General features: G+C 47.1%; 1 protein-coding gene across 1 annotated transcript in view; it reads left to right on the top strand.

Moving 5' to 3' along the window:
• TENM4 (teneurin transmembrane protein 4) overlaps positions 1–24,088 on the top strand; it is a 732,935-nt gene that overhangs the window by 699,641 nt on the left and 9,206 nt on the right. Inside the window, 4 exon segments of the mRNA XM_057747430.1 lie at positions 7,128–7,300; positions 11,936–12,171; positions 15,745–16,041; positions 17,459–19,073. Of these exon segments, the coding sequence (XP_057603413.1) occupies positions 7,128–7,300; positions 11,936–12,171; positions 15,745–16,041; positions 17,459–19,073 (2,321 nt within the window).

Raw genomic sequence — 24,088 nt, forward strand, 5'->3', positions numbered from 1 at the left:
ATTTTTTACAGAGGAGCAAAGATAAGAATCACAGCAGACTCCTCATGAGAAACTATACAAACTAGAAAACAGAAATGCTAAAAGAAAAATAAAAAAGAAATCTGTCAACCCAGAATTCTATATCCAGCAAGAATATCTTTCCAATGAAAAAAATGTTATAGAGGTATAACAGGGATAAGGGAGCCAAGAAAGGATGGTGACGCACGCAGGCACTAAAAACAGTGAACAACATTACCAGCCCTCAGCTGAAGGGCAAGGCAGGGAAGGAATAGGATATTGTTACTAAAGCCCAGTGGGAGCTGTAACCATGAAGGAGAAGCCACCTGGCAGAAGCTGTAATTGTGGGTAGATGCACCCACTATTAGAAATACGGCACTGAAGGAGATAGAGAATAGGGAAAACTTCTCCTCTTGACCTCCAGTCTCTTACCGTTGCCTGCCATTGGCTGAACCCAATGAGAAGCAAGCCAGCAAGGGGGCCACGGAGATGCAGTTTGCAGGGGCAGCCCCTCTGGGCACAGAGAGGGGCAGAGAATGGATCTGAGGAGGGAACAGAGAATAAACAGCACAGACATTGACTGGCTCTGTGACATTGTACACATAAGTGGCAGAGCCAGGGTTCAATCCCGGATCTACCTGAATCCTAAGCTTGTATAATTCCACCAGATGCATGGCCTCATGTATAACATCAATGAGAGAGAAGACCTGCAGAGGTTGGGTGGGCCAGATCTTAGAAATCCTACAGGCTACAATTCATTGTTGCGACTTAATTCTATGGGAAATGGGCAGGAAGGACAAGTTTTCATTGCAGAAGCCAACAAGTGGCCTGGCTCTGCTGCAGTTTTGGAATAGCTAATGGTTTAGCAATGCCAATCTATTATAGTGACCTGAGGCCAAGGGAACTATTGGTGTGCACGGGCTGTGGACTCTAATTATTCACAGAGGATACAGTGGCCACTTCCTCTTGATGAATATGGTATTGTTTGAAACAATCATAGATGACAGTGATAAAAATCAAATCTTTATTTTTCAACTAAAAAGTCCCCAATCAGCAAAAGTTCAGTATCAGAGAGGCAATGTGGCAATTTCCTCACCAACCGTGCATAGTAAAGTGGCTCGAGATGTGAAGTATTGAGTGTGAAGAAGAAAGCCTTGCAGTATGTGTGAAGATATCCTTTAGTGGTCCTCTTCTGAGAGCCAGGTTCACAGCCACTCTATGAATCTTTTATGTGTGTTCTTTCCCCATGCTGCAAAGATGCTTTGGGAAAATGAGTGAAGAAAAGTCATTGGAAGGAAATAGTAAGAAGCCAATCACCTGGCCATCTCCATCACACCCCCAGATGGGGCTCGGCATCACTGCAAAGTCAAATGCAGTGGTAGCAAAGCAAAGCATCTTGAAGAGAAAACTCAGTCTTCTTGACCCACTTGAGATTTCCAAACACAATTTTTTCTTTACCATAGTTGAATACGAAGGTGTTGATTTGAAATGGCACCGTCTTTATGGGAAGCTTGATGAAAGAACACAGGCTTTAAGGTCAGGCAGACCTGACAGAATCTATATTCCTCTGTTAGCTGTGTGATCTTAGGCAAGTTACTTATCTTTTCTGAGCCTCAGCTTCACCAATTGTGAAATGATGATAATAAAGCCCACCTTCAAAGATGGTTATGAGCGCAGTGCTTGGTACCTAAAAGGTATTCTATGAATATTAGTGAACTTTCCCTTCCTCATGCAGAAGGTGAGAGGTAATAGGGGTGGAGTTCTTAGTTGTTCTCATCCCAGGTCTTGAAAAAACAACAATAATATCTACTATTCATTCATTCATTCATTCATCCAAGAAATATATATTGAGTACCGTTTATATTCTGGGTCCTGCTTTAGGCACTAAGAATATAAGCAAGGTCCTTGTCCTCATGGAGCTGGTATTCTAGTGGGAAAAGAGAGACAATGAACAACAAACAAGTAAACAAATAAACAAGATGATATGTGAAAACAGTGAAATAAGATAATGTGATAAAGATGGGAGGACCCATCAGAAAGGGTGATCAGGGAAGGCTTTGCTGAAATAATAACAGTTGAACTAAAACATGAGTAATAAAAAACTAGCTCTACCAAAGTTGGAGGGAAGAGCATTCCCAACAAAGGGAACAGTCAGTGTGAGCGCTCCGAACCTGGTTTGAACTTGGCGTGTTTGGAGAACAGAAGCAAATGAAATGGAATGGAAGAAGTAGGAAGGAATAGGGTTCAAGGTGAAATCAGAAAGAGGCAGGGGGCTTCTTAGGTGGTGCAGTGGTTAAGAATCCTCCTGCCAATATAGGAGACATGGATTCGATCCCTGCTCCAGGAAGATCCCACATGCCGTGGAGCAACTAAGCCCGTGTGCCACAGCTATTGAGCCTGCATTTTAGAGCCCGTGAGCAACAACTATTGAGCCCATGTGCTGCAACTACTGAGACCCACACGCCTAGAGCCCATGGTCCGCAACAAGAGAAGCCATGGCAGTGAGGAGCCCGCGCACCACAGCAAAGAGTAGCCCCCACTCACTGCAACTAAAGAAAGCCCATGTGCAGCAACAAAGACCCAACACAGCCAACAAATAAATGAATAAATAAATAAATAAATTTTTTTAAAGAAAGAAAAGAAAATTATACTTAAAAAAAAAAAAAAGGCAGGAGGGAGCAGATAGTTCAACCAACACTCATTCACATTATTGAGCATCTACTATATATGAGGCAGTCTCCTAAGTTCTGGGGATACAGCAGTGACAACACAAAGTCCCTCTCCTCAGGGAGTTGACAGTCTAGTAAGGGTAGTCTCATGGGTTCCTTGCAGGCCCTGGAAGGAATTTGCATTTAAATATGTTACCTTGTTTGATCTTCACAGTATCTCCCTTAGATAGGTATTATTATTCTTGTCTTATAGAGGAGAAAACAGAGGCACACAAAGGTTATGTTATATAACCTGCCTGAAATAATATCATTTGTGTTGGGTGTTGGATGATTAGCAGGAAAACAGAACTGAGTGCCCATCCTCTAGGATTGCATTGCCTGCACGTATAGAGCCTGAATTCAAAGCCTAGACCCCCTGGCTCCAAGGACCTTTCCATGCCAACACGTTCCTTCGGTTCCTCTTCAATGGAAAAGAAGAAAATTGGCCCGTAATTTAAGTAAGGCCACAACAGATGTATCTAAGCCATTGTCCAGAAGTCATTCCTTCACGGGGCCAGGGTAAGAGGCAGCCACTTGTAATCCAGGGAGTGCAGATAGAGACCTGCCCCCAGCCCCCTGTTGGGGACCACCAGCATCCTTTCTCTTAGCTGCTTGGTAGCAGGAAGAGAAAGGGCCCCACTGAGGAGTCACAGGGCAAAGGTCAAGTCCAGAGGATGGGCAGCTCCAACTCCTCCCCGCAGAGGCAAAAGCAGCAGCATTCTGATGGGATAATCACAGGTATTGATCAGGCAGCAGAGAGATCCAGTGGCATTGCTCAAGCTCCAGGAAGTGCTGAAATGAATGAATAAGAGACAAGAAAATTCTATAAATTGGCTGTTCTGTTTGATGTTCATTTAATTAAGACATTCAGTCCTTCTAATGGAAAACATGAGCAATGGAAATTACTGGGTTTTGGCCATCTCATATAAAATAAAACCAGATCTTGAAAGCATGAGGCCTTTTCATTGTATCATCTTCAGGCTCAATTTAATTATGTATTACAGGCCACCTTCAATAATAATTACAATTATCTGCCTTTATGCAAAGCCTCTTTCCATCTTAGAGACTAAAACTCTGGGGAGATACCTATGGAGATTGCTGAAGTACCATTTAGTGAAAGCGATTGTTTCCATACCCGTGTGTTCGGCAGATGTTTATCAGGGACCTACTGTGTGTCGAGCCTCTGTCAGGTCCTGCAGAGGGTAGCGTGTGAATGAATGACAGTCTGTCTTCTCCAACAGAGCAGGAAAGAGGCCGCATGTGTCTAATCATGCATTTGTTTACTCGTTCAGCCAACATTCCCTGCCCGTCTTTTCTCTACCAGTCCCCATGCTGGGGAAGCTGAGATGAACTAATGGCCAGTCCTCCAAGGTCCTGTTGCTGGCAGGTAGTGAAATCCAGGTTCCCAGTCTGTCTGTCTGACTCCATATCCCTATCCTGACTCAGGCACTCCAAGGCCAAAGCAGGAGACAAGTTGTACATCAGCTATTATAATACAGGGGACACATTCGGTGATAGAGCTGTGCCACAGTATCACTGGGAGAATAAGAGACGGGGAGACCAGGAGGGCTTTATGAGGTGGCATTTGAGCAAGGCCTTAGAAGTTGTATCACAGTGACATCTGAGCCCTAATTAATAATCTATCAAGTCTTATTTGTAAGACTCCAAAACTCCTTTTTAAGTATCTTGCATGGTATAATAAAATCTTTTTTATCCAGTTAGGTCAGGAAATTAGATTAGGAAAGAGTGTGTACATGGATCACAGGTGTTCAAAGAACCCGACTAGAACAGCATACTCATCCCATGAAACTGTTGCACAGAAATGGGTCTTCCTGTTGATGTCAAAGATGACTTGGGATCTGACAGCACTCAGCTTACTCATAGACCACAGATACAGTTAAGGTGACCAGGACAGAGCCTGTTTGGGGGGTGGGGGGGGGGGTGGCAGAAAATGTGGGATGCCCTAGTAATATTTTACTGAAAAGCCCTGGAGGTTGATATTGGCAGATGTCCTATAAACGAGATGCTTCTATAAATGCCAGTAATTTAAAAAGTCTTCTTCCCCAAGGTGGTCATGCTCGTGAGGCATTACTTGGGTTGTCAGAGCACTTTCCTGATTATGAAAAGAATCCGTGTTAATTGTAAAAAATCCTGGGACTACAAAAGGCATATAAACAAGTAACTAAAATCACCTGTAATTCTTCCTCCCAGAGATAGCCACTGTAAACGTTTCTGTGAAATTCCTTCCTGTTCAAATTTCCAGCAGCCGTAAAGGGTTAAAAAGAACACCACCCCCTCCCAGAGATAAAGGGAACAGAGCTGTGAGCTTCTCCAGGTGAGAGAGGCCTCAGGACAGACGGTCCAGATCTTTACCCCAAGATGCACCCTCCTTCCCACAGCAATCTCTCAGAGTCACTCCCTCACCTGGCTCAGAGGGGTATTCTGCACCTTTCACCCTCCAGTCCAGGTAAAGCCGCACCACCGCCCTCCGTTAAGCCAGACCTTTCCTTGTAACAACCTGACTCAGGACAAAGGAAAAAAAAAAGAGAAATCATGACAGGAAACAGATTTCCAAACCCCATAACTGCTTCTAAGAGAACGCAAAGGGCTGATACAGCTCCACGGCCTTGCCCCACCAAGCCCAGGCCTGACGTGTGTGGTCGAGACCCCTGCTTTTCTTGCCATCTTGGAAAGGGCTTCCCTCCCCCTTCCTCAGGCCTTATCACCAAAGATTCAACTCTCCCAAAGTGCCTTGGCCCTTCCCCCAGAGTCGGTCTCGGGTCAAGGACTGGGGTGATTCATTCAAGAGACTTTCACCAACACCTCCTGTGCGGCAGACCGCGCCGGGGAGTGTTAGCGTTTGGTGTAAAGTGTGCCGTGATCAGTACCAGCCACAGAGACAGAAAGAGTTGGCAGATGGCAGAATCCATGCTGCATTCAAATCTGACCTTGAGCAGAACATTGCTCAGCGAAGGCCTGTCTAGTCTCATCTACCAAGTCTCACCTGAAACCACAGAAACTGTGGGACCCCAGAGTCCCATCAGGAAGCCAGGCCCAGCTGAAGGCATCACAAGAAGAGCCAGCGTGGAGCTAAACTTTCAGACCTTTCATTTCACCATTGTTAAAACCCTCAGGGCCCCAGAGAACAGCTTTACCCTGGTATTAAAAACCAAGCAAGAAAACAAGTCCAGTGGGAAACCCAGAGTACGCTAGGGAGACATATACAGCCAAGTGCATGCTACAAGCTTGAGCCTGAGTAGAAGTCAGAAATATTGACATCTGGGTGAAGAACTTTTTCCCCATTCACACGCACGTGCAAAAAGGCATTTTAAGCCTACCTTTTTATACTTCAGCCTCCCATAATTACAAAATGTTAATACCCTGCTCCCTGCTATCTCCCGATCACTCTGCAGCAGGTAAGAGAGCACAGGTGATGGATACTTGTAAATAGACAGTATGGAAATGCTCGCTGAAGACAGGGAAGCAAGCGGTGCCTTGGAAGCAGACAGAGATCTGAGTTTGAATTTTGACTCTGTGACACTTAGCTGTGTGACCTTGAGCAGGTGACTTCACTTGTCTGAGCCTCCTCTAGAAGGGAGCTAATATGTACCTTTTAGACTAGTTGTGAAGATTAAGGGAAAGAATGTTTGAAAAGCGACTAGCACCATTCCTGAACAATATGAACGCCATATTGTAGGTGTTGAATAATTTTAGGTATTTCTTTTAGTCTCATCAGGAGAGTGGGAAAGAGAATCAAGATTCAATTATGATGTTTCAGAAAGACCGCACCAGAGCAAAGTTGTGAGTTTTGAGCGCCACAGATACATAGCTGCTTGGTCCCAGATGTGAAATCGAGATGTGAAGAGGTTGCAAGAGCCCATCTGTCTAGCCTGCTTATGTGGCAGCTGAATCCTGGTTTGAATTCAAATTCCCCTCTTCCCAGGATCTGTAACTCCCTAAGTTAGGGTTAGGGTTATCGCTAGTGCTGTTCAGGAGAAACCTACAGTTCTAGTGGTGAGGTTCAGGGTGGGGTGGTTGAGCTGGTATTCAAGCATCCAGTTTGACTACTCACCTCTGGGCGTTGCCCAGCTCTAAGGCTCTGGCTCGTCCGTCTCACATGAGCACCATCATCTCACCCTTCGCAGGTGACATAGTGACAGAGCCCTTCCTGGGCAGTGGGCGGGGCAGGGGCTATCATCTGCACGCTACAGAATTAGGAAAGGAAGATTCAGAGAGGTAAGTTCTTTGCCTACAGTTGAATATCGGCAGGTAGAGTTGTATCCAAGGAGATACAGGAGACGTGGAAATGTATCTGACCAGAAAGGCAGAACATGCAAAACCACGGCATAAGGTAGAACATGCCAAGTTCCAGCAATGGCACCATTATATTTCTGTTACTCAGAGCCATCCCTTGGTTTTCAGGTACGACAGCTTTGGCCGCCTGACAAACGTGACCTTCCCTACTGGCCAGGTGAGCAGTTTCCGAAGTGATACCGACAGCTCAGTGCATGTCCAGGTAGAGACGTCCAGCAAGGATGACGTCACCATAACCACCAACCTGTCTGCCTCAGGTGCCTTCTATACACTGCTGCAAGGTAAGCCAGGTGGGGGTTCGGGGTCTTGGAGACAGTGGGGTGGAGAGACCCCTTTGAAAGAGGATGATACAAGAAACAAGCAGCTACCGCAGCTGCCCAAGAACAGGAAAGCATAACAACTGGTTTCTCTCTGTATTGCCACCTAATTTGCAAAACACACCAGCCTGAGCCCTGTAAATTCTCTCCCTCAAGCTTCAGAGTAATATTTCATTGTCTCATCCCATTATCAGCAGAACAAAGGGTAGAGAATCCATTAGCTGCTAATCCAGGTGACCTCGCTATTCTGCCATTCTAATGGCTCCCAGATTAAAGACTCACTCTTGCTCTGGTGCAGGCAAGGACAAAGGACGAGAATAATTACACCTAATTATGAAAGGGATTTGGGCATGCAGAAGGCCTCCCTGAATCTCAGGTGAGCGCTTTGTTCCTCTCCTAGGATTCTATAAAGAAGAGACCCCTCTTTGCGTCCATCAAATAATCCCTGATATGAGTTGATCTTTTAGCTTCAGAGAAATCACAGGGATGAAACCTCGCTGTGAATTGTCTGCCTCAATTGTTCTCATGGGGCATGGTGACCCAGAGCAGAGCTTGCAGCTTTGTTGGACTTAGTAAGCATGAGAAAAAAGAAGCCATCACTAGGGAAAGCCTTGCTTGATGTTTTTCCCAAGCCTCCAGATGGCTTTTCCTACTCCCAAAAGCTTTGACACAAAGTAGTAAGAAGAGCCTTGGCCTGGAAGTCAGAGTCCCAAATTCTAGTCCTGACTGCCACCCATCACCGTGGCCCTGAAGTTTCTACTCTGGGAAAAGAAAGCAAGTTGAAGCCATGTTGAATGGTACAGGGCAGTGCAAAGAGCAGCATCTCTGGGGCAGACACACTGGGGCCACAGTGCCTGCTGTACCAGCTCCAACTTGTGTGAACTGGGTAGAGTCAGGCTTCTCTGATCCTCAGTTTCTGGGTCTGGGAAATGGGGCTGAATTACAATTCCTGCTTCCTAGGTTTGCTCAGACAGTTTCTTTAGACAACATGCATAGAGTGACCAGCGTGGGCCAGGCACGTAGTATTACTTAGTAAGTACTAATTGGAGTAATTAATTAACAGGCATTTTGATTTACCATAAGAAAATAACCATATATTGTCACAACCATTTTTCCTCTCAAATATAAAGAACAATAGTGGTTCTCAAAGAGAAAGAAATCAAGCCCTAGAATTCGTTCCCCACCAAGCACCTTTAGCAGTGGGTTGGGACACTAGGTATCCCACTCTGTCTGGGTTACTGCTAAGAAAAGGTACCAACTCCAAGCCAGCCAGTGTTCTGCCTGACCAAGAACAGCAGGGCAGCTGATGACATGCAGACATCTTATCCTTCAAGCCTATCTTCTTCCCTCTGGTTAAGAATTGTCTTCTCTGCTCCATACGTCTAAGCCAGCTTTTAGCATTTTTCTCAAAAGTTAATGCACCCAAAAAAATAATAAATAAATAAATAAAATTTAAAAATTTAAAAAAAAAACTTAATGCAGGCTTCTAATATTTAGGCAACTTTTTAAATTCAAAAATGCCACATTTCCTCAGTTTTAAAATGTACCATCAATTTAATAACAACTTTTCAGGTGGGGGGTGGGGAGACACACTGCTCAAAATGCACACAAGGACTCACGACACATTCCAATTTCAGAAACACTAAAATATGAAAAGGAAGAGTACATCTCAGAATCCAGGAAACATGGTACCTCTTCTTCCTCTTTGGTACCTCTGGAAGCGCTCTTTCCTCCTTTCATACCAGGCTCAGATGCTCAGTTTTGCAGCCGCCTCAGTAGCGTCTTTGTAAAAAGCTCTTTCGGTTTCATCTTATGTCCGAACTACGGGAAGAAATAAGAAGCAGCTACTAATGAGTGTCTGCCTTGGGAAGTCACAGCTCACATTACACGGGGATCGTTTGAGATGGGCCTCTACAGATGCTGTTCCATCCAAAGTCACCATTAATGGACATATGTGGATTCAGCAAGGCGCAGCTTTAAAAGATAAATTGACACAGGCTTTTTCATTGTTCAGAGGGAGTAAAATACAGATTGTCAGTGAATAATGCATAGCGAGCTTGAGGCAGATTTTAGAATTCTGCGTGTGTGAGAGAGAAAGGGAGAAAGATGGGGGGAAGGGAGTGGGGGAGAGAGGCCGATCCGATGCCATCCTAGCGGGGAAGACTCAGTGAGGGTTACCTATAAAAACTACATCCTGGTTGCTTGACGTAGCCTCGTATATATCTAGTTCCATCCAGCAAATGTTTACTGAGCACGTGCAATAACAATAATGACAGCTAACATTTTGAGCACTTGTTCAGTATCAAGTATATTTTTAGTGTTTTACATTCATTGTCCTTTTTAATCCTCACAACAACCCTCTGAGGTATTATTAATATCTCCATTTTCCAAATGAAGATAATAAGACGTTGAGAGGTTAAGTAGCTTATCCAAAGTCACACAACTAGTAGAGTAAGGCTCTAGAACACATTCTCTTAAGCACTGATCTAAAAGTAAGGGGGATCTATTGAAGGGCCATGGTCGGTCCTGCAAAAGTTCACTCTGACAGGTGTGTGAAATGGGGCGGGGGAGGAAGAGGAGAGATGACAAGAGATAGATGTGATAGTGACCAGCGCAGCACCAGCCACATGCAGCTAGGAAAAGTGAGCATTTGAGTAAGGCTAGATGTGCAGTGCTGTTCCCAGCTCTTCATGTTCATTACCCCGCTTAATCCCACGAGGTAACGGTATAATTATTATCCCCAATGTACAGATAAAGAAACAGAAGCAGGAGAGCTTAAGGAATTTGCCCAAGGTCTTACAACAAGAGAGCAGCAGCAGAGCTGGGACTTGAACCCAGGCAGCCTGGCTCCAAAGTCCACGCTCTTAATCTCTGTGCAGTAGTGCCTTTCACAGTAGGCTCTTAGGTATTTGAGAATTCGTTCACTCAGAGTGGTGAACCTCCCACACCTCAGCTGCAGGACCACTAATGAGACCTATAAAGAGGCTAAGAGAGGGGGAGGCATTTGTTCCAACCAGAGGAACAAGGGAAGTGCCTAGGAAGAGATGATGTTTAAGCAGAGCCTTGAAGGAAGTGCTTGGACTGGCATTTGTGAAACACAGGGGCAGCGCAGACAGAAGCAACAGCCACGGACGGGCAAGAGGCAGGTGATTGCAGCGCAAACTCAAATGTTTCCATTTGAAAAGAACACAGTATGCATTTTACAGCTGAAATGTACTTTTTCTCCAGAAGGTTCTATCAGCTAAAGATCCTAATTTAAATGTTTTAATCAGATTTAAAATTTCAAAATCAAGGACTTCCCTGGTGGCGCGGTGGTTAAGAACCCGCCTGCCAATGCAGGGGACCTGAGTTCGATCCCTGATCTGGGAAGATCCCACATGCTGCAGAGCAGCTAAGCCCATGTACCACAACTACGGAAGCCCATGTGCCTAGAGCCCATGCTCTGCAACAAGAGAAGCCACTGCAATGAGAAGCCCGCTCGGTGCAATGAAGAGTAGCCCCTGCTTGCCACAACTAGAGAAAGCCTGTGCACAGCAACGAAGACCCAATGCAACCAAAAATATAAATAAATGAATTTATTAAAAAATTTTCAAAATCAAATCTATTTTTAAATCATTGTCTCATATATACATATATGACATATACACACATATATGTATATATATGACAGTGATTTAAAACATATATATATATTTGGCATTCCATCATTGATACATATTGTAGTTATTTTTCACCTTGTTGTAAAAAGAGTGTTGTTACCCTAGTGGGAGAGCCTTAAAAATGTTCAACCCTTTGCTCTAGTAATCCTACTTTTAGGAGTCTGTTTTGATTAAATAACCCCAAATGAAGATATTGATTTATCCAAAAAGTATATTTTTAATATATAATTCACATACAATAATATCCACCCTATTAAAGCATATACTTCAGTAGGTTTTAGTATATTTGCAAGTTGTGCACTAATTCCAGAAATTTTTTATCAGCCCCCAAAAGAAACCCCATACCCATTAGCAGTCACACTCCATTCTTCCTTTCTCTCACTAATCTACTTTCTGTCCCTATGAGTTGGCCTGTTCTGGACAATTCACATAAATGGACTGATTCATACACTATGTGGCCTTTTGTGTCTGGCTTCTTTCACTTAGCATGATGATTAAAATATATTTATTTGCAGTGTTACCTGTAGTTATGCAAAGCTGGAAGTAATCAGAACATCTGTTTGAGGGCTGCTTAAATAAATTCTGATATTTCCAGACAATGGAATAGTATGCAGTCATTAAGAAAAACGTTTCTGAAAATATTCAATGATATAATACAATGATTGTTGAAATACCTCCATAAGCAACCATTTTTAACTGTAAGTTTATTTGGAAATGTGCTAAAACCTAGGAATATACCAAAATGTTTACAATGGTTTCCTTTGGGTATTGAGCTCATGGACTTCCATGTATTTTCCTAGTTTTCTTCAATGACAATGTTTTGTTTCTGTAGTCAGAAACATAAACACATTTAAAGATCGCAGCACTTCCTCTTCTGTGTGCCCACCTCCCTCTGTCCTCAACCCTCCTGAGCAGAATCCATCCCTCCTCTCTCCCACAGACCAGGTCCGGAACAGCTACTACATCGGGGCCGACGGCTCCCTGCGGCTGCTGCTGGCCAACGGCATGGAGGTGGCCCTGCAGACGGAGCCCCACCTGCTGGCTGGGACCGTCAACCCCACCGTGGGCAAGAGGAACGTCACCCTGCCCATCGACAACGGCCTCAACCTGGTGGAGTGGCGGCAGCGCAAGGAGCAGGCTCGCGGCCAGGTCACCGTCTTCGGGCGCCGGCTTCGGGTGAGCGAGGCCGCCCAGCAGGTCTCAGCCTCTAGGGCTGGCTGGGTCCTGGGGGAGAGGAGGAGGAGGAATCTGAGAACTGGACTCTGCTCTTGAACCTGTCCCTAGGGGAGAAAGTGTCCCTGGGCCTGAGTTTCCTCATCCGCAAAGGGGAGAGTAAATTAAGTGACTGTGCACGATAGGAAGCTCGTGTATCTTTTCAGTTGTCCTAGGGAAACCGTCCCTGGGTTTGATGGTAGTCAGGCCTGAGCTGGGTCTCCAGCTTCCATCATTCCTTGAGTGAATTTGGGCAAATCCATAATCTCATAAAGCATCGATTTCATTATCCATAAAATGGGGACCATCAAACCAATTTACAAATTGCTACAAGGATTAGAAATAATAGATAAAGTGCCTCATACAGAGTCTGGCACATAATAAGTGGTCAATAATACCTATTCTAGTTGTCCTTTTATTGTTATTTCTGCTGCTAACACGTACCAAGATTCAGTTTAGCTCCTGGGAACCTAAGCCGCATTCTCCTCCCAGGCGGAGTTATCCTTCTGAAGAGAGCAAACGACCCTACCGTAGCTGTCACTGCCAGGGGGTCGGCATCTGCAGCCTGGTGTCTCGCAGCACTTTGCAGTGTGTGGGATGCCCTGAACCAGCCCTTTTTCTGGCCTCACTCCCATGTCTCTCTAGTGTGGCCTCTGCCCCAGGGCCAGATTGCCTAGCTTCTTTGCCCTCCAGCTTCAGAAAGGAAGGCAATGAAGAACGTGAAAACAGAGGGCCCAGCCCTGGTTCTCAGCACAGCGCCTGGCAGACCACACGCAAGTGCTCCGTGGAGATGGCTGAGCTGCAGGGCACGGCAGGACTGAGTCACAGGCTCCTGACTCCTAAAAGCCACAAAAGCGGTCTCATGCAACACGGCCAGGGCTGTCTTGAGCCCCCTGCCCTTTCTCACAAAGCCCTTGATTCAGGCATGGGGTAACCAAGGTCCAGAGAGAGGGAGGACTTTTCCTGACTCACACAGCTGGGTGGTGGTAATGACTAGAAATAGGCACCCTGTCTCAGTGCCATTCTCACAACAGACACAGAAACAGGAAGTGACTTATTCAATGTCACACAACTAGAGCCCAGACAACAAGGTTTCCTGTGTTCCTCAACAGTCAAGAACTCAAGCAACCATCTAATGTGGGAAATAGCCTTCCACTGGTTCCCCAAGGAAGGCCCAGCTGTCTTTGCTCACCGAGCCCCCTGTGTGAATTCTCTGGGAGCCCTTCATACACATCTGAGGCACTGAGCTAAGTGGGAATCTTGACCTGGGTTTATTCCTGCCTGGGCCGCATGTGTAGCCTTGAGCAGCTCCTCTGAACCTCGGATTCCTCTGCAGACACCAGATGATATATTCGAAGCACCTACCCCAGTACTGGAAGACCCCAGGTGCTCAATAAACGGCAGCAGTTAGTGCTATTAGCATTTCCTCTCTGCCGTGTGAACTGGACCAAAAGCTTCCCAGGCGTTAATTGCTCCTTCTCCCAGCCTGAGATGAATGACGCTCCTGTCAGGCGGCCACATCTCCAAGTCCTCCCAAAATAAATGGCCACCCACCGTGGCGGCATGTGCAATTAGAATGTTAGCTGGGTGCGCCTCCCCATAATGGAGCTCATTTTTTATACAACTGGAAACTTTTTTTTAATAAAGATGTAAAATAATCTCATTGCCGCCACTGCCGAGCACAAGAAGCATTAGGCAGTTCCCCTGTGAGCTGCTTAATTCAATTTTATTAATTTTACCACAGAGGTGTAGCTCCTCTTCACTGGGGGCCCTCCAAGGGGTGAGGGGGGCAGCTGGTTTGGTGGTACCACCTTGGGGAGAGTCACAAGGGTCCTTCCCAAAGATGCTTTAAAAGGGACCCCGTCATTGTTGGCAGTACAGACCCCACATCTTCCTCTGTGCTCCCTGCAAAGAACACAGCTTCAGTCTCCAACGCCTCTGATTTTTCATGAGAATTGTCTGCCACACTGTTTTTGCTTCTGCAGTTGTGTTTGATTATCCCTGGGAAGGCAACCTTATTATAACCAGGCCATTCACAGCTAAAGTCATCTCAGCGCCATCATTATAAATCCTGATTTTCAAGACTTCAGAATTTGTTTGGGGAGAGAGGGGAGACACACGTCTCTACTTCCTCTGAGAATGACCACGGTCATTTGCCATTTAATGGAAATAACTGCAACCATTAACTCAGCACGCTCTGTATGCCCAGCCCTCCACGAAGTAATTTATTGAGCTTTCTTCAATCCTCACGACAGCCCTGCTGTTTTACAGGGGAAGAAATTGAGACTCAGAGAGGGAAAGGCACTTGCCCAAGGTCAAACAGAAAAGTCAGTCACAGAGTTGAGGCTGGACTCCTGGCCTGATTCCTAGACTTGAGCCCTTTTCTACCACACAAGGGCCCTGGAGGGCCTTTCATTACCTTAACCCACATGTGTGGGTTTGCATCATATGACCTCCATCATCTGCTTTCCCCTTGGGGCTTCCTACCTACTTGTCCAACGTAACCAGTACCTAATGAAGAGTCAGAAAATGTGCCCAAATGCCCTATCAGGCCACGCCCCAACTTAGAGGGAACCAGCATTTAGCTTCAGAGGACCTGGCAGTGTTTCAGGGACAACCAGTGTCTTAGGGGGTGGATCCAAATACAGAAACAGGCCTCTGAAGTATATTTCTTTCCTAAAATACGAAAAACCCTGACTTACTGCTACCCCTGTGGCACACCTGTATTTCTGACTCTGAAAGGAAACTGAATTGTGTGCTGACCTAGCAGCCCAGGTAGAGATCATACAAAGGGCTCCTAATCCTAGAGAAGGGAGGAAAATGTTCCAAAACCTAGGACAGTGTCCTCAGGTGACCCACAGCCAGAGAAGCCATCCCAGACTCAAACACACACTGCCTTCCAGGGCCTCCAGGAAGAAGAAGATGTCTTGGGAGCTGAGGTGACCAAGAAGCCCTATTGCAGTGGCAGAGGGCAGCAGAGATTCCAGAGGGGACGGGAAGTCCAAAGCCCTGAGAAGGGTTGGACTCGCTCAGAGGACCACAGATCATATGTTGGTACATTGCAGTGGTGAGAGTCGAATCCAGACTCAGTCACTCACCCGCCACAGGACCTGGAGCCTGTCCCTGGCTGTGGTCTCCCCGGCGTCAAACATGAGCACAAACACTGGCACATAATAAACGGGGTTAGGCGCTGATCTACTGGGCCCACGTGGCCTCTCCCTTTTCAGGAGGAAGTCAAGAAGGATCTGCCTTTCTGTCCTCAGTAGGAGAATCACATTAGGAAATGATGTCATCGTTTCCGCTACCCTTTACCCAGAATCTGCATTGTCTTTATCCTCACAACAGCCCTATGTAATTGGCATGATTATTCCCATTTTACAGATGAGAAAATGTCACAGAGCTGACAAGTGACAGAGCCAGGACTCAAACCCTTGTCTGTTGACACCCACGACCTGTGCCACCTCCTCTACTCCGGAGCTTCTCAGACCAAGTTCTTAACGTCTAGATTAACTCTGTTTCCTCCTACTGCTTCCTCAGGTTCACAACCGGAACCTCCTGTCTCTGGACTTTGACCGCGTGACACGCACAGAGAAGATCTATGACGACCACCGCAAGTTCACGCTCCGCATCCTGTATGACCAGGCGGGGCGGCCCAGCCTCTGGTCACCCAGCAGCAGGCTGAACGGTGTCAACGTGACATACTCCCCTGGGGGCCACATTGCCGGTGTCCAGAGGGGCATCATGTCTGAGAGGATGGAATACGACCAGGCGGGTCGCATCACATCTAGGATCTTCGCTGACGGGAAGACCTGGAGCTACACGTACTTAGAGAAGGCAGGTGTCTGTCTCCCTCCATCACTGGTCTTGCCACACAGAAGATCCATCACTGTGGCTCAACCCATGGCCGGGCGCAACCTGCTGACCTTGATGGGATGGATCTGACCCATGTGGTCTCCAAAAGGAAATGTTCAGGAAAATCTGCATCAGAGGGCCAGGGGCTCCCAGGTGGTGTCTGGATGGATGATGGTGATGGGGTAGCAAGTGGGGGGTCCTGAGGCAGGAGAAAGTGGAGGTCCCACCTGATAGAGCTAGGCTCAAATGCTATCTGGACTTATAGAGCAGGATTTGGGGTCCAGACCCAGATGGGAGTCTGCTCCCAGGTCTAGGGCACACGGTGTGACCTGGGGATCAGTATGAAGCAAGAGATGCTTAATCCTGCACTTCAAGTGCTAGGTGTGGCCTTAATCAGTCCCTTCTGCTTCCAGTCAGGATTCATTTCATCCCAGGAACTCGGAATCAGGAAGGGCCTAAAAATCAAACGTTGGTCCCAAGTAAGAGAAGATGGTAACTTTGATGCCCAGGTGGCTTTAGGCCTGTTATCTACTTACTTGTTCCTGAAACAGTCTGTATTTTTGCCCCAGTTCTGATACCCAGATCCTTACTTTGTGTTTTGTTCCTGGTCACCTGTCCAGGACCCAGGCTCTGCTTAATCTATGATCTGTCTCCCCTACCCTGTGCAACATTTGCATCTCCAAGAGCAGTGTTCTGTGGTAGTGCTAAGAGAGACCTTGGAGGTCATCCAACATACTGAAAAACCGAACCCAGAGGGAAAGAACTTGCTCAGCACCACACAATGAGTCCATTATTAGAAACCAGGTTTCCCTATGCCCATCACAGCCCTCCCCACCCCTGGGTGGGCACATGACCTGTTACTACATTAACAGTTATGCAAAACCTTAAACATCCTTCTCAGACATGTCTAATCCTGTAGGCCATAGGGAGTCAACAGATGCTGTTTAGCAGGCAGTAGACATTGTCAGACTGTGTTTTAGGATGATCATTCTTGCTTGAGTAGGAAGATTGATGTGAGAAGGAATCTGGGACAAGGAAGCAGGAGAGAGGCTGCTGCAAATACTTTATCTCCCAGCCCCATCACAGGCTGAAGTCATCATTTCTGTACCCTATGAAGAGGCACACAGACAAGGCTGCTCACCATAGGAAGGCAAGTGGCCTGAGTGCTCTGGGGCCCCAGGCCCTTCCAGGGTCAAGGGCATAGAGAAATTCTCATCTTAGCACATCTGTAGCCCAGGGCAGTATCCTAGGGCACACTGGTTGGAAAGCTCTGGTTTGGACATAACTTAGGAGAACCACCAGCTTCCTCGGCCTTTGATTCTTCTCCTTGAAGGGGCTCCCAGACCGCCCCTTCCTCCCCAGCACCTCCTCTCATCTCTCGGTTTTCTTTCCCCTGCAGTCCATGGTGCTGCTGCTGCACAGCCAGAGGCAGTACATCTTTGAGTTCGACAAGAACGACCGCCTCTCTTCCGTGACCATGCCCAACGTGGCCCGGCAGACACTGGAGACCATCCGCTCGGTGGGTTACTACAGGAACATCTACCAGCCCCCCGAGGGCAACGCCTCTGTCATCCAGGACTTCACCGAGGACGGACACCTCCTCCACACCTTCTACCTGGGCACTGGCCGCAGGGTGATGTACAAGTACGGCAAGCTGTCCAAGCTAGCCGAGCTGCTGTACGACACCACCAAGGTGAGCTTCACCTACGATGAGACCGCCGGCATGCTGAAGACCATCAACCTACAGAACGAGGGCTTCACCTGCACCATCCGCTACCGTCAGATCGGGCCCCTGATCGACCGCCAGATCTTCCGCTTCACCGAGGAAGGCATGGTCAATGCCCGCTTTGACTACAACTATGACAACAGCTTCCGGGTGACCAGCATGCAGGCCGTGATCAACGAGACCCCGCTGCCCATCGACCTCTATCGCTATGACGACGTCTCGGGCAAGACGGAGCAGTTCGGAAAGTTTGGTGTCATCTACTACGACATTAACCAGATCATCACCACGGCGGTCATGACCCACACCAAGCACTTTGACGCGTACGGCCGGATGAAGGAAGTGCAATACGAGATCTTCCGCTCGCTCATGTACTGGATGACCGTCCAGTATGATAACATGGGGCGAGTCGTGAAGAAGGAGCTGAAGGTGGGGCCCTATGCCAACACCACCCGCTACTCCTATGAGTATGATGCCGACGGCCAGCTGCAGACGGTCTCCATCAATGACAAGCCACTCTGGCGATATAGCTATGACCTCAATGGGAACCTGCACTTACTGAGCCCCGGGAACAGTGCACGGCTCACCCCACTACGGTACGACCTCCGCGACCGCATCACCAGGCTGGGTGACGTGCAGTACAAGATGGACGAGGATGGTTTCCTGAGGCAGAGGGGCAGTGATGTCTTTGAGTACAACTCGGCGGGCCTGCTTATCAAGGCCTACAACCGGGGTGGTGGCTGGAGCGTCAGGTACCGCTACGATGGCCTGGGGCGGCGGGTGTCCAGCAAGAGCAGCCACAGCCACCACCTGCAGTTCTTCTATGCAGACCTGACCAACCCCACCAAGGTCACCCACCTCTACAACCACTCCAGCTCTGAGATCACATCCCTCTACTACGACCTGCAAGGACACCTCTTTGCCATGGAGCTGAGCAGCGGAGACGAGTTTTACATAGCTTGCGACAACATCGGGACCCCTCTTGCTGTCTTCAGTGGAACAGGCTTGATGATGAAGCAGATCCTGTACACGGCCTACGGGGAGATCTACATGGACACCAACCCCAACTTCCAGATCATCATTGGCTACCATGGTGGCCTCTACGATCCGCTCACCAAGCTGGTCCACATGGGCCGGCGGGATTACGACGTGCTGGCTGGTCGCTGGACTAGCCCAGACCACGAGTTGTGGAAGCACCTTAGTAGCAGCAATATCATGCCTTTTAATCTCTATATGTTTAAAAACAACAACCCTATCAGCAACTCTCAGGACATCAAGTGCTTCATGACAGGTGAGGATCTGGGCTCATTCAGAGGGCAGGAACCACTATTGCTCTGGTCATCTGACAGGACAGTCTTTCTTGCGAAAGCCGGTATGGGGTAATGGGAAACATTGACTTCCTCCTAGAGCAGCCTTTTCCAAAGTATCTTTGAAGAAACACTAGTTCAGAGAAATGCTCTGGGAAAACTGGTTTTGGCATCAAATCAGTCTGACAGGGCAACCACCATTCTTACATTTTCATGATACATTTCAGCGTATGAAAGGCTCTGAGAAGTGCTGTAGTAAAGAGAACTGTTTCATATCTTTACCCAGTATTTCTCCAACTTATTTGACCATGAAACCCTAATATTTCAGTGGATGCATCCCTTGGAATGTACTTTGAGAGTTTCTGACCCAGAGATCAGACTGGTTATGAGTCCCTGATAAGATGAATGAAGGTTTGGCAAAAAAAAAGAAAGAAAGAAAAGAAAAAGAAAAAAGAAGAGAAAAGGAGTTCAGTTCTCTTATTTGGGATGATGTAATTAGAGACAGAACTGGGTGAAAGATCCATCATTTCTAAGCTGTGACAGTCACAAAATTTACTTAACTTCCCCTGAATTCCAGTTTCCTGATTTATAAATTGAAGTTAGACTATCCACCCTGATTCTGGTAAGTTAAATATGCATATTGTAAATCCTAGAGCAACTACTAAAAGACAAAACAGAGGCACCGCTTATCAGTCAGTAGTAGAGATAAAATGAAGACTAAATTAATAATCCAAAGAGGGTAGGAAAAGAGGGAGAAAAAGGAACAAAGAACAGATGGACAAATAGGAAAAAAAAATACTTGTCTGGTAGGATGGTTGCAGGGGTGAAACGAGATACATTTTATAACCTGCTGAGCACAGAGCATGGCTCATGTTGGTTCCCTTCCCCCTACCGTCTGATTTTAAAAGTTGGCTTTGGCCTCCGCTACCATGAAACCAACTTGCGTATACAATGCCCCATAGGTCACACATGCCAGAAATGCCTCCACAGCCTCCTCCCAGCAAGTAGCCGCTGCGAGGCCAGTCACAGAAGACGTCAAGAGTCAGAGCAGCTCTGGGGATTCAGGTCTGGGTAAAGCCAGTACCTTTTATCGAAGAGAGTTTGTGGTGGACAAAAGTTGAACATGACAACTTTCAAACATGGTCATCTCCCCGTCTTTTGTCCTGTAACACAATCCACCTGCCCCTATTTGAAGGCAGTTTCCTTCATTCGACAAGGGCCTCCTCTGTGCAGCCACTGTTTTAGGCACTGGGAGAGAAGGATGATCCCTGCCCTCCAGGAATTCACCCTGCAAGAGGTGAGACAGACCACTGCTGTCCAGTGTGAGGGGCCCACAGTGAAGCTTGCACTGACGGCCAGTGAAACACAGGAGACACAGCTGGTTCTATGCAGGGAGCAGCTGGTGCATGAGGTCCATTTACGAGTGGACATTCACCAACAATGGGAAGACAGGCGGTCCAGGGGGAGGGGACTACACATAGAAAGGTGCAGAGAGGGCAACATGTACAGCCCACATGGGTGCCCCTTAGGGACGTGGTGGCTTCCTGGCCCCCAAACTTAGTGGCCCCGTCTGGACCTGTTTCTGCTGACAGAATTAGAGGACTAGAGAATTACAGGATTCTTCTTTCAGGGAAGAATTCCAGGTAGAATTCAGGAACAGGAGTCCCAAGAGTGGGAAGGAAAAGAGGACACAGTGGTGAGCAGTTGTGATGAAAACATCCTTGAGGCCTGTGGACACACAGGAATGTCCCAACGAGGTTTCTCAGCATTCACCACGCTCAACTTGCTGCCAGTCCTAGAAAAACTTAACAGACTGAGAGGACATTTCCCTTACATCTGTCTGCATTAAGCACACTCCTGCCTCACCTTCCAGTGAGTTTCCTGTGAGATGCCTTGGCAGGTTACTGTAGCTGTAGAAAAAATGGTGCAGAAAAACCATTTTACTCTTAAAAGCCAAGATACTACTAATTCTTACTAAACCTGAACATTAAGATTCCACGTGGGCTACATGCAACCTCATTCACATCTAGCAATAACAACAATAAAAGGCATCTCATCTTTTTTCCAAAATTTTCTTCAACGGTCCTGAGATAGACTCCAGTATAGGGTCTTAAGTCTATACTGGATAGGCTATGTCACATGGCAACCCCTGAACCAACCAGCATGGCTGGGGATATAGAATGCAGCCTGATTGGCTTAGGCTAGGTCACATGCTCCAATGCTGAGCCATTAGGTGGAGTAAGCATCCCTAAAAATACCTGGATTCCACAACAAGAGAAGGCAGAATGGGACACTAGGAAGGCAACTTAAAAATGTCCACCATTGATGCATCATGTATACCTTTGCACTTAACCCTCACTTGCAGCCTGTGAGATGGGGAGTACTGACCCCATTTACAAAGGTGGATAGTGAGGGTCAGAGAGTTAAAGGAATGAGCCCAGGAAGAGGTGGCAAGGCTGGGGTTAGAATTCTGCTGTGTCTGACTCCAAAATCCTCATTCTTAGATCTGAATTCTCTCTGTAAGCGCAAAGCTGTATACATGTGAAAGGGTTATTATTATTCAATCACTGTCCCAGGCAGCCACACTGAAGTCTGGGACGGTTGGGTGAAAAGCTTTTTAACTTGAGGGAAGTGTCCACCTCTGATGTCATAGGAAAGAAGAGTAAAATTCCCAACTCTTCAGAAAAGCACGGTAGAAAAATCAATGAATAAATCAATTTTCAGCATTTTTCCTAAAGGCATAACGAGAAAGTTTCTCTCCTTCCATCTCTTATAATTAAGGCCCAGACCTCCTTTCAGCCCCCTGGTTTCCTGGGAATTTGCAGTATTCTTGATGGAAGCTTGCATTTGCAACTACAAATTCAGATGCAAGTTCTCAGCCTCAGGCAAATTGGCTTGGTAGGGTTTTTTTCCCCCTATTGTGTTTGTTTTAATTTCCCTAAGAACCATCTGCCAAGATTAATAGAATCGGAGATACTTAGAAACTCACTGAGGAAAGGGACTTGGGAGAAAATGTTACAAATGAGGAAGTGGAGGTCCAGGCACGTGGAGGCATGGGTTTGAGGAAACACAGAAAACCTTCTATGAGCCAGGAACCAAGCTGGACACGTTAAAATACATTAAATCCAATCATTGAGGTAACAAACAGAACAGTTCCTGCTGTGTGACAGCTGCCCCAAAGTGGTTACACTATTAGTATTCTTCTCCATGACTTGGTGAAAACTATTTCTCCCATCAATTTGCAGATAAGGAAACTGAACCTCAGAGGGGTTAAGGAAACTGTCCAAAATCACACAGTTTGCAAGTTCGGGAGCCAGAGTTTGGACCTGGGTTTTGTCTCGCCTCACCATGTTCTTTCCCTTATATGACTTTTCTAGAAGCAGAATCTGGGTTTCCAAGCTTCCCTCTCTACCACTCTTCCACCTCAGCACCTCCAGGCTTCAAACCCAAGAGAGGGGCTCTGGAACATCCAAAAGAACAACAACAACAAAAAGATAGAAAAAGAAAAAAACGAAAACGAAAAAGGCAAACACGAGGTTCTTAAATGGAAAGGCAATGTGGGATGAAGTTGATGACCCCCAAAGGGCACTCCCATCACTGGGATGAACTCAACTCCACCAGTGCCCAGACCCTAAGGACCTCCCTGACTAAGCATCTGTCTGCTTTGGAAGAAGCCAAAAGCAGGCCTGAATGCCCGCCACCCGGCGTTGCTGCCTCAGAGACTTAATTCCAAACCCTGCCTTCTGCTGACTTTGGATTTGAGTCTCTAGTCAACAACTGCTTCTTCGGCATCTTCAGCTGCCCCTTCCCAAGGAAGGCGGAGCCATGCTGGGACACAGGCTGTCTGTCTCTCTCCAGCAGACCACAGATTCCCTCCCACCTGCCATCCCAGGCTCTTCCTGCTCCAGCCACCATGTTCCTTTCTGGTTCTCTCTCTGTCTTGCTGAACTGCTGTCTGGTTACCCAAACGCTTCCAATATTCACCTCCGCTCTGCAGGCCTTGCCTTATACAATGGCGTTTGCCTGAAGTGCGCCCTTCACCTCCATCGAAGCCTGACAGTTTTTTTTAATATAAATTTATTTATTTATTTATTTATTTATTTATTGGCTGCATTGGGTCTTCATTGCTGCACACGGGCTTTCTCTAGTTGTGGAGAGCGGTGGCTACTCTCCTTGTGGTGTACGGGCTTCTCAGTGCAGTGGCTTCTCTTGTTGCGGAGCATGGGCTCTAGGTGTGTGGGCTTCAGTAGTTGTGGCACATGGGCTCAATAGTTGTGGCTCACAGGCTCTAGAGCACAGACTCAGTAGTTGTGGCACATGGGCTTAATTGCTCTATGGCATGTGGGATCTCCCCAGACCAGGGCTCGAACCCGTGTCCCCTGCATTGACAGGTGGATTCTTAACCACTGCACCCCCAGGGAAGCCAGGTCTGACAATTTACACAGCTTTCAGTGTCTGGCTTAAAGGCCACCTTCTTCATGAAGACTTGTCAGCCTGTGGAACGGAAAGACTTCTGCCCTCCTCTAGACTTTTTTCTTGTGTCAGGGTTGTCCATGTCCATGTCTCATCTCCCCTTCAGGGTCCTGAGTGTGCAAGCTGAGGGTCTGTGACACCAGTGCTGGGCACATAAAAGACACTTAGCAGCAGAGGGCCGAGGAGCTGATGGCACACTCTCCACCCTCTTTCTTCCCCTGAAGGCTTGGCTTCCTGATTCCATTCTTCAATGAGCCAAATGCTCATGACAATATCCCGCCTTGCCCTATCCTAGTATTTCATAATTAGTAATCCCCCAGGAATATTATAAAAGACAATAAATCTAGGCTTCCCTGGTGGCACAGTGGTTGAGAATCCGCCTGCCAATGCAGGGGACACGGGTTTGATCCCTGGTCTGGGAAGATCCCACATGCCACAGAGCAACTAAGCCCATGTGCGCCACAACTACTGAAGCCTGCACACCTAGAGCCTGTACTTTGCAACAAGAGAAGCCACCACAATAAGA

The sequence above is a fragment of the Hippopotamus amphibius genome, chromosome 9, assembly GCF_030028045.1.
Source record: "Hippopotamus amphibius kiboko isolate mHipAmp2 chromosome 9, mHipAmp2.hap2, whole genome shotgun sequence".
Classification (NCBI taxonomy): domain Eukaryota; kingdom Metazoa; phylum Chordata; class Mammalia; order Artiodactyla; family Hippopotamidae; genus Hippopotamus; species Hippopotamus amphibius.